The sequence below is a fragment of the Hydractinia symbiolongicarpus genome, chromosome 10 (genome assembly GCF_029227915.1).
Source record: "Hydractinia symbiolongicarpus strain clone_291-10 chromosome 10, HSymV2.1, whole genome shotgun sequence".
NCBI classification, from domain to species: domain Eukaryota; kingdom Metazoa; phylum Cnidaria; class Hydrozoa; order Anthoathecata; family Hydractiniidae; genus Hydractinia; species Hydractinia symbiolongicarpus.
The window spans coordinates 8,675,568-8,690,563 of NC_079884.1; the positions used below are offsets into that span (position 1 = coordinate 8,675,568).

The window sequence follows — 14,996 nt, forward strand, 5'->3', positions numbered from 1 at the left end:
ATCATGGCCTCCATAAATGATTTTCTTTTTTAATGACCGGCTAAGTATTATTCTTGTATACCTAGGTGTTACCTTTTGAAAGGAATTTCAAGGCGAGATGTAATTTTTTAAGCTGTACGACATAAGTTCAACATCACTCTCCATCTTCTTCTCGGAAATCAAGCAATTTGAAGGAAGCTTGCTAAATTAGGAAGAAGAATGTAAGTTCTTCATTGCGGATGTAATTATATGATGTTATCTTAAGGAAATTCTTTAAAACTACACGTTGTGATCATGAGCTGTACCTATGTGCAATATCTCGTAGTTCTCCTCCTACTATAAATGTAAAAAAGGGTAATTTCTTTCATGATAGTAATCTATGTACAAATACATATTTCAAATGGTTTCGCTCGACGAAAGGTCCCACCAGATGTTTTTTTTAATTCTATCGCGCTACAAGCAACTAACTTTTGGGGCTTTGGACTAGTCAAATGGGCTTTTTCAACATTTAGATTTCTTATGAAAATTATTGATGGGGCAGTTTCTTGTTAGATCTTCTCCACGCACAGGGCTTGTTTTTACTTTCTTATAGTTTTAACTGGTGCAGAATTGAAGTTACTGTGACAACCGTAAACCTTGCGAAAAATTTTGTTTGCATACGTCATATAACGTCATATAACGTCATATAACGTCAAATAACGTCACTTAAATTTAACGTCATTAAGAGATGCATCGTCACATGGAATAGGAACGTACATACATCTACAATGGAAGAATAACTGCTCGATTCCTCTACTACGTGAACATATCCTTGGCTTATTTATCCATCAGGAATAGCAACGACAATAAAATGAAACAAGCGGAACAAATGTTGGATAACTTAACTTTGTGCGAACAGCCCCTTGATATTCCTGGAAACTTTCGCGCGAAACAAAGAAGATCTAAACATGATGATTCTAAATTGGTTTTCCCTGTTCGTAAACAACCAGAATCTTATAAGACACATTACAGTCTTTACTTTAAAAGCAAACCGAAAGCAAGACCCTCTAGTCCAAGACCGTGCTCTCCAACTCGCAGAAACAACCCACATCCTTCAAAGGTAACTCGAAATCATTTGAACTTTCTTAACATTAAATACTATTTTCCAACCTTTTTAAACAAGGACACTTAAAGATAAACATCCCCTTTACCATTTTTATTTTACTTAGAATTTTCTAAATTGGAGAATACCAACACGTGTGTTCGATTATGGAAAAGAGAAGCAAGCAAACTTGACTTTTTTAAAGTCAAACATCGAAGATACTTATCAAACATTTTATGATGACTATTGCGGTACAACGAGAAAACGTAAGTACAGTAAAAAAATCAAAAGTATCCTTTATGTATCCACCGGCCATATTTTTTAGATACCATGCTAAAATTTAAAATTCACCAATAAAAGAAGAATAAGTCATTAAACAGTAATTGTATGTCTAAAATCTTATTTTCGTATCAACTAGAGAACATATTTAGTACGCAAAGCAGTTTTATATTTGACTCTTCTCAAAGAAGACACGAGGTCCTCCTTGACGACGATTCAATATTGGGCGAGTGAATGTTACCATAGCCCTGGATTAACCCCAGCCATGTGAGGGAAATGTGGGAGATGGCACTCTGTGTGGGCTGTTGGATGTTGCAGGGAAATGTCTGGTAGAGCGCGGAACTTAATTGGGTTTGCGTAGCTCAAAATAAACATTAAATACCCTAGAGCTCCCCACCTACGCCATGGTCCTTCTTGGAAATAATAGACAATTTATATTACTCAATATTTGTGAGGCTAGACATGTAAAATATGCATACCTATCTTTCTATCTAACAAAACCCACTATCCTCGAAGGAACGCTTGCTTACCTCTGAAGCTTGAAAATGAGTTGTCAGTTTTTCTTTTCAAAGCTAACTATTTTGTGAACAACACAGGTAATTGTGATATCAATCCAAAAATGCTGATGGAGATGGCCAAAACGTATGGCTCAGAGTCGCGAAAAAGAGAGAAAAAACGACGGGGAATTGAATTAACTTTAAACGACGAAGAACAAAGAGGAAAAATAACTTGTAAGTAAAAGATATCCGCTTGTGTCAATCACCTCTGATAATCTTTTTATCCTCTTTTTTGGTAAATCCAGATCATTTGTAATATTCACTTCCTTGTCTCCAATGTTTCGTTTGAATATTGCATTTTACAAAGGTATTTCGGTTCAAAATCGTCTTCTACTTTTAGTACCTAAACTTCTGCGCAAATCTTGGTCCCCTGACCTAGCATTCTTTGGGCTGCCAAAGACTTCAAAAAGCAAGAAATATGGACAGGTATAATTTCTTAATGTATATTTTGTTGTTGTTTTTACTATAACGTGAAGTTTCTTACTGACAAGACAAATCATTTTTTGAAATGTTGCAGTTCTATAGCGTGACGAACCGCAAAATTTAATTTATCCGAGCCCAACTTCTAATTCCGACTTGTTTTTATGTATTAAAGAAGTGAAATTCTCTGACAACATTTCTAACAGGAAAAAGCTTTTGCGGTTCACGACTGAATTTAGTTTTTGCGGGAAAAACTTTTGCGATTTTTCCAAAAACTGCCCAAAAGCTCTTGCTCAAACACTTTCTTTCTTTAAAGTATTAAAGGAGATGAAATCATTATTATCCTAATAGAAACCAGTAAGAATTAAAATCAGTTTGTTAACTCAGCCAAATATGCTAGAAAAATATAAAACCAATTTGAATCTAAGTAAATTTTGTCTCGCATATGTCTGGTGTTATAGATTTCACCTTTGACCCATCACAAAGACGGTTTTCAACCGCTTTTTCAATCTTGGTATGATGCTGCTTCAAAAGGTGAACTCATTATTTTGGTGAAAATGTTTTCTCTAGAAAAAAAAAAGCAACCTCATTATTAGGTGTATCATTTTCTCAACAGTGTGTAAGTTCCTAGGCGAATGAAGAAATATTTATTTTGGATAACTCATTTTGGACTAGGGAGAGTACCACTATAAGAAAATGTGCAATAGTGGACGATCGTCAATTAGCAAATGCTTTGCTTACCGTTCGGTATAAAACGGGCCTGTTGTCCCAGATAATTGTTATTCTATTAAAATGTTACAAAATAATAGAGAACCCTCAAAAGAAACAGAATTTACCTCCCAAAAAATAGTGCAGTGTACGTAATGGATAAATGCATGTTTTTGTTTTCAATGATATGTTTACATAGACCAAGCCGAAGAAAAAGACGTGGAAAATGCAAAGCAACATTTTATTCAAGAAGTACGTAACATTTAACATCTTTTAAGATTAATTTTTTGTGTCACAATAAAAAGACGATGAAAAAAGGCTTTTAAGATCAGCTCTGTAATATAAGGTCAAAAGTGAAAATTTAAGAAATTAGAGTCGTGTGGTGCAGTATAGGTTGTACTAAAATAGCATTATTAGTCCAAAGATTGGAACCCGGAGCGCCTGTAACACGTTTTATATTAAATTTTCATGATTGGAATCGAATTTCATGAGTTTCAGGAAATTTTAGGAGTGTATTCAAAACAATGAGGGCGTCTTTTTGCACTACACCGGTGGTGCGGGCCTAAAGTAGCCATACAAAGTGGTATTAAAACACTGTATTGTGTTTAGACATTGTCTAAAGCTTTAAATCCAGATGCAATCGAAGCCATCGAGAATTGGCTGCTGAACGCTAATGATGAAGGTTTGGTTGAATATTTTTTGTCTATGTTAGGGTCTTCGGATTGATTCTCGGTCCCTTAGTCAGTAATTTTAGTTAATGTAGAACCTGTTCAGATTTATTAAATTATAACTTGCTGGGTTATTATTAACGGCTCATAGAGAACCAAATGTTCAACGTCGATAATAACTTTAGAGGAAGACACTTTCGAGAATAAGCCTTATTTAAAATTTTTGCGACCATAAACTTTCACGAATTGAAACTGGTCAATCGCGGGGTAGTTAAAATATTTTTTAAGATCAGTAAAGTCAGAAATACAACATATCAACTTTATAATAGTGATTTTTTTCGAATTACATAACTTTCACGAATTAAAAAAAATAACTTTTTTCGCGTACATAAACTTTCGCGAATTAGGCTAAACTTCGGGAAAGTTTCTGTGCGCGAATGTTTTTTCCACTGAAGTAAACAAAATTTCAAAATATGTACATTTAGTACTAAATTGTATTTTCAACTAGAACGCGAGATAGCAGTACAGTTCATCAAAGCTATCATTCTGGCATCCGTTGAGAACTCTTCTACGACAGTGAAGCCAGTCACGACACACCATCATCATCATATGAAGAAAGCATGCGAGGTGTGTAAAAAACAGGAACTTGAGACAGCTCTAAAACAGATGCAATCCAAAGCTAGGTGAGTAAAACATCTGTCGTTTAAATGTAGTGCCTAAGAAGGTGACTTATTGATCGACCACGTTTATAATTTTCAATGCTTATCGCCACAAAATCGTCATTTTGGATTCCGTAAAGGCTTTTCGAAAGAAAAGTAAAACCTAAAACAAGCAATTTTTGCACGACGAAAAAAAACTGAAACGGATTAAAAAGTCATTGTTTTAGAGTCGCTTAATAACACGATAATGTGACAGATCTCTAATGCATTTTTGCAAAAAGTGCTGAACAGATGCTGGAACGTGGATACCAAAAAAATTCCTCGCAGAGTGCGGAAACAAAATTAGATTCAAAATCTATATCCTGTAAGAATGTGTTGTAAACAACTAATGCTTTTTACGAGTACTATACTCGTAAAAAGCATTAGTTGTTTACAACACATTCTTGCAAGTTTATGCTTTCGTTTTAGGGAGGTTCCAGCTGTCACAGAGCTCTTAAATCCGCTTCATCCAGCAGTGTTAGAACAAAAAAAGGAGTGCCGTCGAGTGTTCGGGAACGTTCCACGCAAATTGCACCGTCCTCGCAATAATGCCAACAGAGGTTCCCTTTTCTGTACATCGAAGAAAGCAAAGGGAAGACATTTTACCATTCATCCCGAATGGCATTAAAATTGTTCATAAATTATTTTACAAAAACGAAAATAAACAACCATAAAGAATGTGATATATTTATTTTACAACATATTGAAAAGTTGAACACTTGTTCTTTGGTCTTGTTCATTTCTACTCTTAATCTCCCTGTTCATATGATACTTCGACGTGACTTTCTGAATAAAACTGCCCTTGTTTGGTGTACTTTACTAACTGTTCATAATAATCAATGCCCAAATTATCCTTTGATGTTTGCGATAGTGATAGATTCTTTATAATTTCGTACTTTAACTCATGACCTTGCTTTTCAGTTTCTGTTTTCCGGTTTAGTAAATATTCTAAAAATCCTAAAATGTAGGTCGATATAAAGAATTAATAAAAATCTAGTCTGTGAACAACAGCAAAAAAGAAATGCCATGCTCTGTTCGTCACTAATTCATCTTATGATTACACTATACTACGTTTGCTAATAGCCACTTACAGACCTGCTGTCAGTAAAGAAAGGTACCATTAAGGCAAAAAAAACTTATTGCAGCAGAAAAATATATGCTAACAGTGGTTTGAATTAGTATATCAGATATGTTGTACACATTTAAAAAAGAGAAGCATTACTTTAGCAAAAGTTTTACCTGCACATAGAACAAAATCTTGTTCAGCCCAACTATATCTTGAGACAGCGGCAAGTAATTTTAAGCTACAGTATCTTAATTCACTAAAAGGTTGTTGAGCTAGCTTGAAAAGATATGAAATAGGGTGTTGATCAATTTGTCTAAATAACTTCTCACAAACCATAGAAACTTCAACATCTTGGTTACTGTGATTGAACATAGAACTTAGACATCCTGCAGTACGATTACGTATGTAATCATCTTCACCGGGATTCATTATCATTTTTGCCATGACTTGTACACACCTCTTTAAGCGATCTGGATTTGAATTTAAAATCTTAAGTCCTTCAGGTTTAGCACCAATGAAGGCAATTGTTTCAGCACAAAGACATCTTATTGAAGGATCTTCACTAACAATATTTTCAAATAATGAATTGGTTGTGTTTTCATATTTAGGGATAACACGTAATGGATCTGCTTGAGCAACCACACCAAAGAATTTAACAGCCCCTAAAAACAAACAAAAAACATGAAATACTATATACAGTTTCACAAAAAGTTATCATTTAAAAGGCGATGTAGCTATACCTGGAAGCAACAATCCAACCATAGGGCCATTGGAAATAATGGTTTTTTCCACCCATGTCATAATTGATTTCTCTTCAACATACCTCAGACCTTGCAGACCAGACATTGCAACCCTTGATAACTGTTCAAGTGCATTCAGCTGTGATAAAATATCACCAGAGTTCATTAGAATTGAAATAAGACCATCAAATATTCCAGCACTTCTGCAAGTTTCAACATGCTCAGGATACTTTAACACAAAGTCTACAAAAACCTCAAAAATTCTAAATTGCACGATTGAATTCCTTTGGGATATCTCTTTAAATAATTCAATAAAATGATTGGAAAATAACCATTCTAAATTTTCATTATGGCAAAACAATAAATTCAGAATCTTTCTTGAGATACCTGCCACACCTAGATCATCTTCACCTAAATATTTGATAGTTACAATGATTAAATCAGGGTTTGACAAAAACTCAGAAAAATGCTCATCTTCTTCTGCCAAGCGGGCAATTTGTTGCAAGCAGAGGTTTTGAAATTCTACACATTTTAAAGAAAGACTTGAGATAACATATGTCCCATATTTCTGCAAAACATTGGACGCTGACATATTTCCAAAAATCTTTGTCAAGAGATTGCAAGCATCGCCAACAATTCCAGAGTCGGATGTTGAAGAATATTCTGTAATAATCGATAGAAGCAGTTCGACATTAATCTGTGTAGAAATAATATTAAACCTTTTAATATCTCCTGTAGATACTGCTCTTAACTTGCCCAAACTATCGGCTAAAGTTTCTTTACTAGCTGAGCACGAGTTAAACTGTTCAACCAAAACATCACACGAGGATGACATTTCTCCTTCTTCACCGCTCAACGCTGCCATTTTAAATTAAATTTGCTGAGTCAATACTTCTTTATTTTTTTATTTTTTATGACATAGCTACACGAATTCAAAAATTCCATTTCTAGCTGGATACTGCGAAACCAAAAGGCAGCCAGACATAGTATTTAATTACCTTTCATCAGTGTTTCTAGGACAAAATGATAGAAGTAACATGCAATGATCGGCTGGGTAAGAAGGTTCGGGTGAAATGCAAGTATCTTTTCTGCAACATATACCCACTACCAACCCCTACTTAACATCAACCAAGAAATTTGAATATCTGCTCTGCCTCTGGGAAATCCTCTTAATTAAGCTGTACAGCTTAATTTGGATGTCAGCTTAATTAGGATGTATCATACAGTCTAATTAGGCGTTTTACAGCTTAATTAAGATGTACAAAACTTTGATCGTCTAAAACACACATTTAACTGAATTTTAGCATCTAGCTATCTAACTCAATAAATCCAATATTTACGTGCATATAAACATCTCCAATACATTAGTGTTTTCATAGCACCCTGGAGATCCGCTAAATTTGAAGTTTTAAAAATTTCCGCTTAAATAGGCTGTATCACGTGACGTGCATCCTAACTAGGATGCAGTACAGCTTAAATAGACTATCGCTACGATGAACCATTGTTTCAATTTACAATGGACTTGGATTGCTGTCATTATGAATTCGAACAAGTTAAAATGAAACTACATGACCGGAGCGTTATTTGACGGAGGACTCGCAATTTCTAGCATTCTTTATCCATATCTTTTGAACCCGGGGTTCTGGAGATACCATTCTTTTTTTATAACATAGTGGTCAAACTGATGATGAAAGAGCTGCAGCAGTGATTCTGCTAAAATTTACATTTTTCGAGAAATCGGGGAAAAACTTTTTCTACCTCCTAATTTAGATATATGTCACCTAATTAAGCTGTATGATACATCCTGATTAAGCTGTACAGCTTAATTAAGAAGATTTCCCTGACTGTCTGCAAAATTCAAAAATTCAGCACTCACCGATTTCTTAAAGCATTCAAAAAATCTACTTATAAATATGCTCACAGACATACCCCATACCCACCTCCATATGATGTTTCTGTTTAAAATTGTTTTCTGTTCTAAAATTGTGAGTGGCACTTGCTAGTGAGTGTTTTTTAGTATGTATTTTTTTTTCTTAACCATTAAAATAGTGCTGACGACACTGTTGGAGATTTAAAGAAGCTTGTTGCTGCACAAACTGGTACTAAATATGATCGTATCGTTCTTAAAAAATGGTAAGAAACTGTTTTCTTGCAGTCAGGGAGAACTACTAAACCAGGGGATCCTGCAGAATATAACCTATAGTGTATACACGGACCAAATTCCATGAACATCTTAATTCTGTGCTTTCACCTTTCTCTGTAACTTTCTTCTTTTACTGACAACAATGGCTAGCTATTGCATGATATCCCGGGCCTTAACGCCCATGATGTACCATATTACCATTTTCACCGGCACCGAAACTTGTGCACTTTACGAAACAGACAGCTCAAACATTGCTGGGGTAGATCAGACATATGAAAATTTTTCCGCAGTGGGGTATGACATTTTAATCTATTATTATTTTTGTAGTCATTAAATACCAAACAAAACTATATTATTATGGAACTAGACAGGCCAGAGAATATTTTCAAGAAAAAAAATTATTACCATGTGTGCTCTCCTCCGCAGTTACCTTTAGGTAATTCGGGTCACCAAGTTTTCCTAATATCAGACTGTTTTATGAGCATCAGAAAAAGGTACATGACGATGTTTCAAGCGGCTACTAGCTCCATCTGGGACAAATCACCAAGTATTGCAACCATTTTAATCATAAAATAGACTTAAGAAATAATTCTAGTGGATTTCACATTCGAAAAAACACATCACAGAATTAATACACAATCAATAGGATGTTTTGGACGGTTTCCGTGATTGCAAAAGCGGCTGCCTTGTTCGCCAGCATTTTTACAAAGTTGTTTTTAGGAATGGTTTATAGTCAAAACCATGAAGTTATTTGGCGAGCGGAGTTGCCACATCATTGCTAGAGCTGTTTGTTTAGATAATCACGTTTGTGGCGCCATAGATTAGTGGTTATAGCTCTCGTACTCTGTGCAGGAGACCGGGGTTAGATTCCTCATGACGATGATTCAGGTGGACGAGTGAATGTTACCATAGCTTCGGGTTAACCAAGCCATGTAAGTCAAATTGGGAAGATGGCACACTCTGTGGGCCGTTGGATGTTCCCAGGAGTTGTCTAGAAGAGCACGGGCCTAATTGGGTCTGCGTAGCTCAAAATGAGCATTAAATACTCTAGTGTATGATCCACCAACTCTGTGAATCCAATAACTCCGTGAAACTGCTTTCGAAGCCTACAACAACTTACCACAGCTCTGTCTACCATTTTTAATAAATGAATTCGATTCAGGGGGGTTTAATAATATATCTTAATCATTTTAGGGGTGTCGGAACATGCGAATGACGAAAATTTGGCAATAAGTTCAGCCAGCTATACCTTTTGTGATTTTCAAGTCAAGCGCGACGGCGGTCATTTTTGATATATTTAGTTATCTCAGTTAATTACTTACTTACTTACTTACTTACTTTCTAATGAATATTTTAATTTTTAAATTATCTTTGCTAGTCATCAGAAAGCAAGAAAACCTGTTTTTCAAATATTTCACAGAGTTGAAGGATCCATCACGGCTTTATTGGATGATAGTACATGTTGGAACTGGCTTATTTGTCCACTAATAAATTTTTTTTATCTTGTCATACCCCCAAACGGTTCGCGACAGATAGCGCTACGATACTAAAAGTTTGAAATAACCGATATGTTGATGATATGGATATCATCATCATCATCATCATCATTCATCATTCATCAAGTCAGGTGGTAGTAAAATATTTACTTAGAAGCTAAGCGTCACGCTCGTGCAGCAGTGTATAAGGCAAAATCAGAAGCAGAGAGAAACAGATTTGCAGATGTGTTAAGAAGGGAAGACCAGCGCAATAAGGTATTCAGGATAGCAAAGCAAATGAAGAAGACTAATCAAGATGTTGTAGGTGATAAGTGTATACGTAATGATGAAGGTGTTTTGGCTAGCACAGAGGAGGAGAGGGTAGCTTGGAAGAATCATTATCAGAGGTTGCTTAACACTGAGTTTGATTGGGACGAGGATAATTTGTCTGATGATGATGTTGTAGAAGGGCCAGCTATGCAGATCAAGACAGAATGGGTAGTGGAGGCTATTAGGAAATTAAAGATTGGCAAGGCTGCAGGAGTATCAGGTATTGTTGCAAAGATGGTAAAAGCATCTGGATATATTCGAGTTGAGCTTATTACAAGTCTTGCTAACCAGATTATAAAGGATGGTGCTGTTCCGAGTGAGTGGCAGTCGAGTGTAATAGAAAGGGGTAACTATAGAGGTTTGAAGTTGGTTAATCAAGTAATGAAGGTTATTGAAAGAGTGATTGATAAGTTACTTAGAGAAAGAATTGATATAGATAAGATGCAATTTGGTTTTGTTCCAGGGCGTGGCACTACAGATGCAATATTTTTACTCAGACAGCTTCAGGAAAAGTATTTAGGAAAGAGAAAGAATCTCTATTTTGCCTTTGTAGATTTAGAGAAAGCTTTTGATAGAGTGCCACGTAAAGTTATTTGGTGGGCTATGAGAAAATTAGGTGTGGATGAGTGGCTAGTTACGATAGTACAGTCTATGTACAGCAATACTAGAAGTCGTGTCAGGATTAACAATTCACTCATCAGGGTTCTGTACTTAGTCCTTTGTTGTTTGTTCTAGTCTTACACGCGCTGTCGATGGAGTTTAGAACAGATTGTCCATGGGAGTTATTGTATGTAGATGATTTGGTTCTCATAGCAGAGTCGATGGAAGAATTGGTTGAAAAGTTTGAGAAGTGGAAGAAAGGACTAGAGGAGAAAGGGCTTAAGGTAAACACAGCAAAGTCTAAAGTCATGATTAGTAGCATTGCAGCCAAGTGTGACCTTGTAGTTGGAAAGTGGCCTTGTGGAGTTTGCAGGAAAGGGGTTGGTAGTAACTCAATTTTTGTCAGACTTGCGAGCATTGGGTACATAAGAAGTGCAGTAGTATTAGTGGAAGGTTAAGATCTGACATTCAGTTTGTATGCAAGCGTTGTAAAGGTGAGATTATAGAGAATGAAGTATTTCCAGCTTTAATGATGTACAACAGTGGCTCGTTAGAGATCGTTACTTAGGTGATATGTTGGGCAGTGAAGGGGGTGTTGGAAGAAGTGTTACTTGCAGGATAGGTTCTGCTTGGAAAAAGTTCAGAAAGTTACTTCCTTTGTTGACTAGCAGAGTCCTGTCAATTGAGGTAAAAGGTAGGTTGTATGAGGCCTGTGTAAGAAGTGTTATGTTGTACGGTAGTGAGACATGGACAGTGAAACAGGAAGATCTTGACCGTTTAGAAAGGAATGATATGAGAATGGTTAGGTGGATGTGTAACGCCAGTCTGAGAGACAGAAAGAGTTCAGATGAGCTAAGAAGCAGGCTAAGTCTCCGTAGAATTAAAGATGTTATCCAGATAAGAAGATTGAATTGGCTGGGGCACTTGGAAAGAATGAAGGAGGATAATTGGGTAAGAAAGTGTAGAGACTTGATAGTTCCTGGGGCAAAGCCCAGAGGCAGACCAAGAAAGACTTGGCAGGAGGTTATAAGGACAGACTTGATGCAGAGGAAGTTGAGTTTAGATCTAACACAGTCTAGATCAGATTGGAAGAGGGTCATTAATATACCCCGTCCAACCCATGCTAGCATGGAAAACGGACGTTAAGCCGAGAATGATGATGATATGGATATAAGGACGTTAAATGTGTTTTTTTCATGGTGTTGGCGGATTATACGCTAGAACTCTCCATCTAAGCCATGGCCACTCCTGGAAATAATAGACAGGGTATATCCCTCGATTTTTGTGAGGCTAGCCATGTAAAATATACACATACATCTATCTATCTATTCTTAAGGAATCGAACCCTGGTCTCTCTAAACTTGCTGACAAATGTACTTTAAGAAGTAGTTACATGGCAAAGATTCCATACTCACACTCAGATGGGTTTTTTTTCTGACTGTGCCGCCATACAAATTCCTAGGTTTGTAAACTTATATCTATTACACTGTGCATGCTGATATCAAAATCGAAGCGAAGTCTAAGACCTTTTATGCTTGGCTATTTCTTAAACACATTGAGGGTGAAATTAAAATTTCCCCTTAACTGTGGGAACTGAGTGTTAATTAAAATAAAGTTGCTTGCAAAAAATATATACACTCTTTTATAAACAATAAGCTTTGGGAAAAATACTACAAAAAATGTTTAGTATTTGTTTACGTGGGTAGGATTATGTAAGACCAATTGTTCATTGTTTACTTGAGTAAGGCCGTTTTTTGACCATTTATTCACTCCACACTATTTGTTTAGCAATTGCTTAGAAATTTGGGAACCCAAGGTATAAAAATGATGTTGGACATATATTATAGAGCTTTAAAAGTTGGTTAACAAGGCTTTTTAAATTGCATAAATGCAAAAATTATGATGTCATATATCTAAGTAATAGCAAATTTTGACATTTTCTGTCATCAGTAATTTTATACCTGTTAGGGATGTGCATTCAAACTTTATTAATTCATAGATATTATAAAGGTGAATTGATCCCAGAATAAATTTGCAATAAAAATTTTTGAGTAAACATATGTGGCCTATACAAGCTTACCCAGAGTTCATGCACACAGCTTTTGATCGTTAAGACTATTCGTAGTTAGGCCAAACTCTACTAGGAGCACCTCAATTTTTTTACTCTCTACTGAGCTAAACACGCATTGATAAAAAGGAAGACATGCAAAAGATTTTCTAATTTTAGGTTATGTTTGTCTCGTTAGGTCGTTTTACTTGTCAGTTAGAATCGAGGTTTAACTTCATTATGTTCAGATTGCCCATAAGATGACGCAAATATATCTTACTTAGGTACACCATTTTTAAAGATCACATTACCTTACGTGATTACGAGATTCACGATGGAATGAATATCGAACTGTATTATCAGTAAAACATACATGTGCTATAAAAGCGCTGACATTGCAAAAAATATGAAGAGCAGAAGAAAATCACCCGTAAGACGGAACATTTTAGAGAATGGTCATTTCTTTTAACAATATTTGTTTGTCCATTGTCAAAATAATTAATTTTTAGCATGTTTATATTTCACGGCACAGCTTTTCGTTTAAAAATCTTTTTTTCTTTATTTTTACAATATTTTATGTACACACTTTCAATGTGGTTTTCCATACAAGTGACAACAATTTGTTCCAGAACTCGACAAACCGCCTTCTTATAGAGTCGTTGTTAGCATTCTTCTTTATGTTAGCTATATAAAGTGGATATGTTTTTTTTTGTAAAGAAAAAGTTCTTGTAAAAAAACAATGTATTGATGAATATACGTAATTTTGGTTGATGTACTAGGCTCGTTGTTCGAAACTTTACTCAAATGATCATGATTTTATTTGAACATTTTACTCTGTGCAATTTGACGTAAGAAAACTATATGCGTATTCTGTTGAAAGAAATGATGTTTTAGCTCTTTCTTATGTGGATTTAGTAACCGACCTATTTGTTAATTTTATCGTCTGTTTCCTGTGTAAATTGAAGTCATATTTTTTGTAACAGGTGACAGTGTTCAAATTGTCATTAGAACGTATATTTTTTAGTCATATATAATTTATATTTTGTCGCAAATGTCAACACGTAATGATGAGAAATCTATTTTTTTGGAACAAACGACCAACCACAAAGAAAGCAAATCGAAAATCGGATTGTTTGGGTTAGCTCTTACTGGTGGTTTGGCTGCTGGTTTGACCATTATTACTGCTTCGTTTGTGAGTCCGGCGTTTCGACGTGTTTGCTTACCATATGTTCCTGCAACACAGAAACAAATCACTAACGTGTTGAAGTTATGCAAACAACACGGTGGAGGGAGAAGAACAACACTTGTAGATCTTGGAAGTGGCGATGGTAGGATAGCGTTTGCAGCTGCCAGAAATGGTTACCAAGCAACAGGCTACGAGTTAAATATTTGGCTTGTGGTATATTCAAAGTTGTATGCACGCTTTAGCGGTTTGAGTAAAATGACTTCTTTTCAGAGGCGGGATTTGTGGAAAGTTGATTTGAGAGATTTTGATAATATTGTAATATTCGGTGTGGCTGATATGATGGACGATCTAAGTTTAAAACTTGAGAATGAAATGAAAGAAAATACACGTGTCGTTGCGTGTAGGTTCGAAGTGAAAAGATGGACACCCGTGGAGGAGGTCGAAGATGGTGTCGATAGTGCATGGTTGTACACTAAAAGTAGTTTTTCAAAGTAAACGGCCGGTTTTACATTTGTTACCCGTGTAGGTAAAATGTTTTTTTTTTTTTTTTTAAAAAAGAAGTACCATATGTTGTTCAGCGTTTTTTAAAAAGACTATGAATACAAGAGTTTGTTACAGTATAATTTCGAGGGATATTATATTAGGCTGTTACCATTACGGATTTTACGAGCACCTCTGAGATATGACGAAGCGATGATCAAAAAAAATTTGTCTTTTTTTTAAGATTTAATCTCGAAACGTGTTTTTTTTATTGCTAAAGCATAAAATTGAAATTGAAATACATCAGTTTTGGCCAGAAGTTTTCTACCCTTGCGAATTTTTTTTCCCGGCGGACAATAATTTACAGGGGTCGTGGGTCAGTAAAGCTGCAGATTTTGAGAAATATTTCAAGTTGTACATTCTGCAACTATTTTTCTGATTATTATACTCGTCCCTGTATGGCAAAGGCTGAAAAAAAATCTCCTAAAGTGATGGGTCTGCGGAAGTAAATTTTTGAAAACACGATTTTTCCTGACTCA

General features: G+C 35.6%; 3 protein-coding genes across 3 annotated transcripts; 2 read left to right on the forward strand and 1 right to left on the reverse strand.

Annotated features, from left to right (window-relative positions):
- The first annotated feature begins 759 nt into the window (after window positions 1-759).
- Window positions 760-5,068, forward strand: LOC130662656 (uncharacterized). The gene is made up of 9 exons (XM_057461556.1): window positions 760-1,078; window positions 1,188-1,326; window positions 1,936-2,070; window positions 2,237-2,322; window positions 2,778-2,850; window positions 3,224-3,276; window positions 3,634-3,706; window positions 4,201-4,375; window positions 4,820-5,068. The coding sequence occupies exons 1-9, from the start codon at window positions 830-832 to the stop codon at window positions 5,016-5,018; spliced, it is 1,182 nt and encodes a 393-aa protein (XP_057317539.1). The 5' UTR covers window positions 760-829; the 3' UTR covers window positions 5,019-5,068.
- On the reverse strand, window positions 4,987-7,202 carry LOC130662653 (26S proteasome non-ATPase regulatory subunit 5-like). The gene is made up of 3 exons (XM_057461553.1): window positions 6,197-7,202; window positions 5,630-6,118; window positions 4,987-5,347 (listed from the first exon to the last, which is right to left on the reverse strand). The coding sequence occupies exons 1-3, from the start codon at window positions 7,059-7,061 to the stop codon at window positions 5,139-5,141; spliced, it is 1,563 nt and encodes a 520-aa protein (XP_057317536.1). The 5' UTR covers window positions 7,062-7,202; the 3' UTR covers window positions 4,987-5,138.
- Window positions 7,203-13,168: 5,966 nt separating this feature from the next.
- Window positions 13,169-14,548, forward strand: LOC130662660 (ATP synthase subunit C lysine N-methyltransferase-like). The gene has a single exon (XM_057461561.1). The coding sequence runs from the start codon at window positions 13,843-13,845 to the stop codon at window positions 14,470-14,472; it is 630 nt and encodes a 209-aa protein (XP_057317544.1). The 5' UTR covers window positions 13,169-13,842; the 3' UTR covers window positions 14,473-14,548.
- Window positions 14,549-14,996: the final 448 nt, after the last annotated feature.

Excerpts from the sequence above, each read along its gene's own strand:
- LOC130662656 (XM_057461556.1), top strand. The coding sequence starts at position 830 with ATGAAACAAGCGGAACAAATGTTGGATAACTTAACTTTGTGCGAACAG. Across the intron at positions 3,277-3,633 it reads AGCAACATTTTATTCAAGAA|ACATTGTCTAAAGCTTTAAA; the intron begins GTACGTAACATT and ends TATTGTGTTTAG. Across the intron at positions 3,707-4,200 it reads GCTGAACGCTAATGATGAAG|AACGCGAGATAGCAGTACAG; the intron begins GTTTGGTTGAAT and ends ATTTTCAACTAG.
- LOC130662653 (XM_057461553.1), bottom strand. The coding sequence starts at position 7,061 with ATGGCAGCGTTGAGCGGTGAAGAAGGAGAAATGTCATCCTCGTGTGAT. Across the intron at positions 6,119-6,196 it reads GGTTGGATTGTTGCTTCCAG|GGGCTGTTAAATTCTTTGGT; the intron begins GTATAGCTACAT and ends GTTTGTTTTTAG. Across the intron at positions 5,348-5,629 it reads AGATTTTGTTCTATGTGCAG|GATTTTTAGAATATTTACTA; the intron begins GTAAAACTTTTG and ends CCTACATTTTAG.
- LOC130662660 (XM_057461561.1), top strand. The coding sequence starts at position 13,843 with ATGTCAACACGTAATGATGAGAAATCTATTTTTTTGGAACAAACGACC.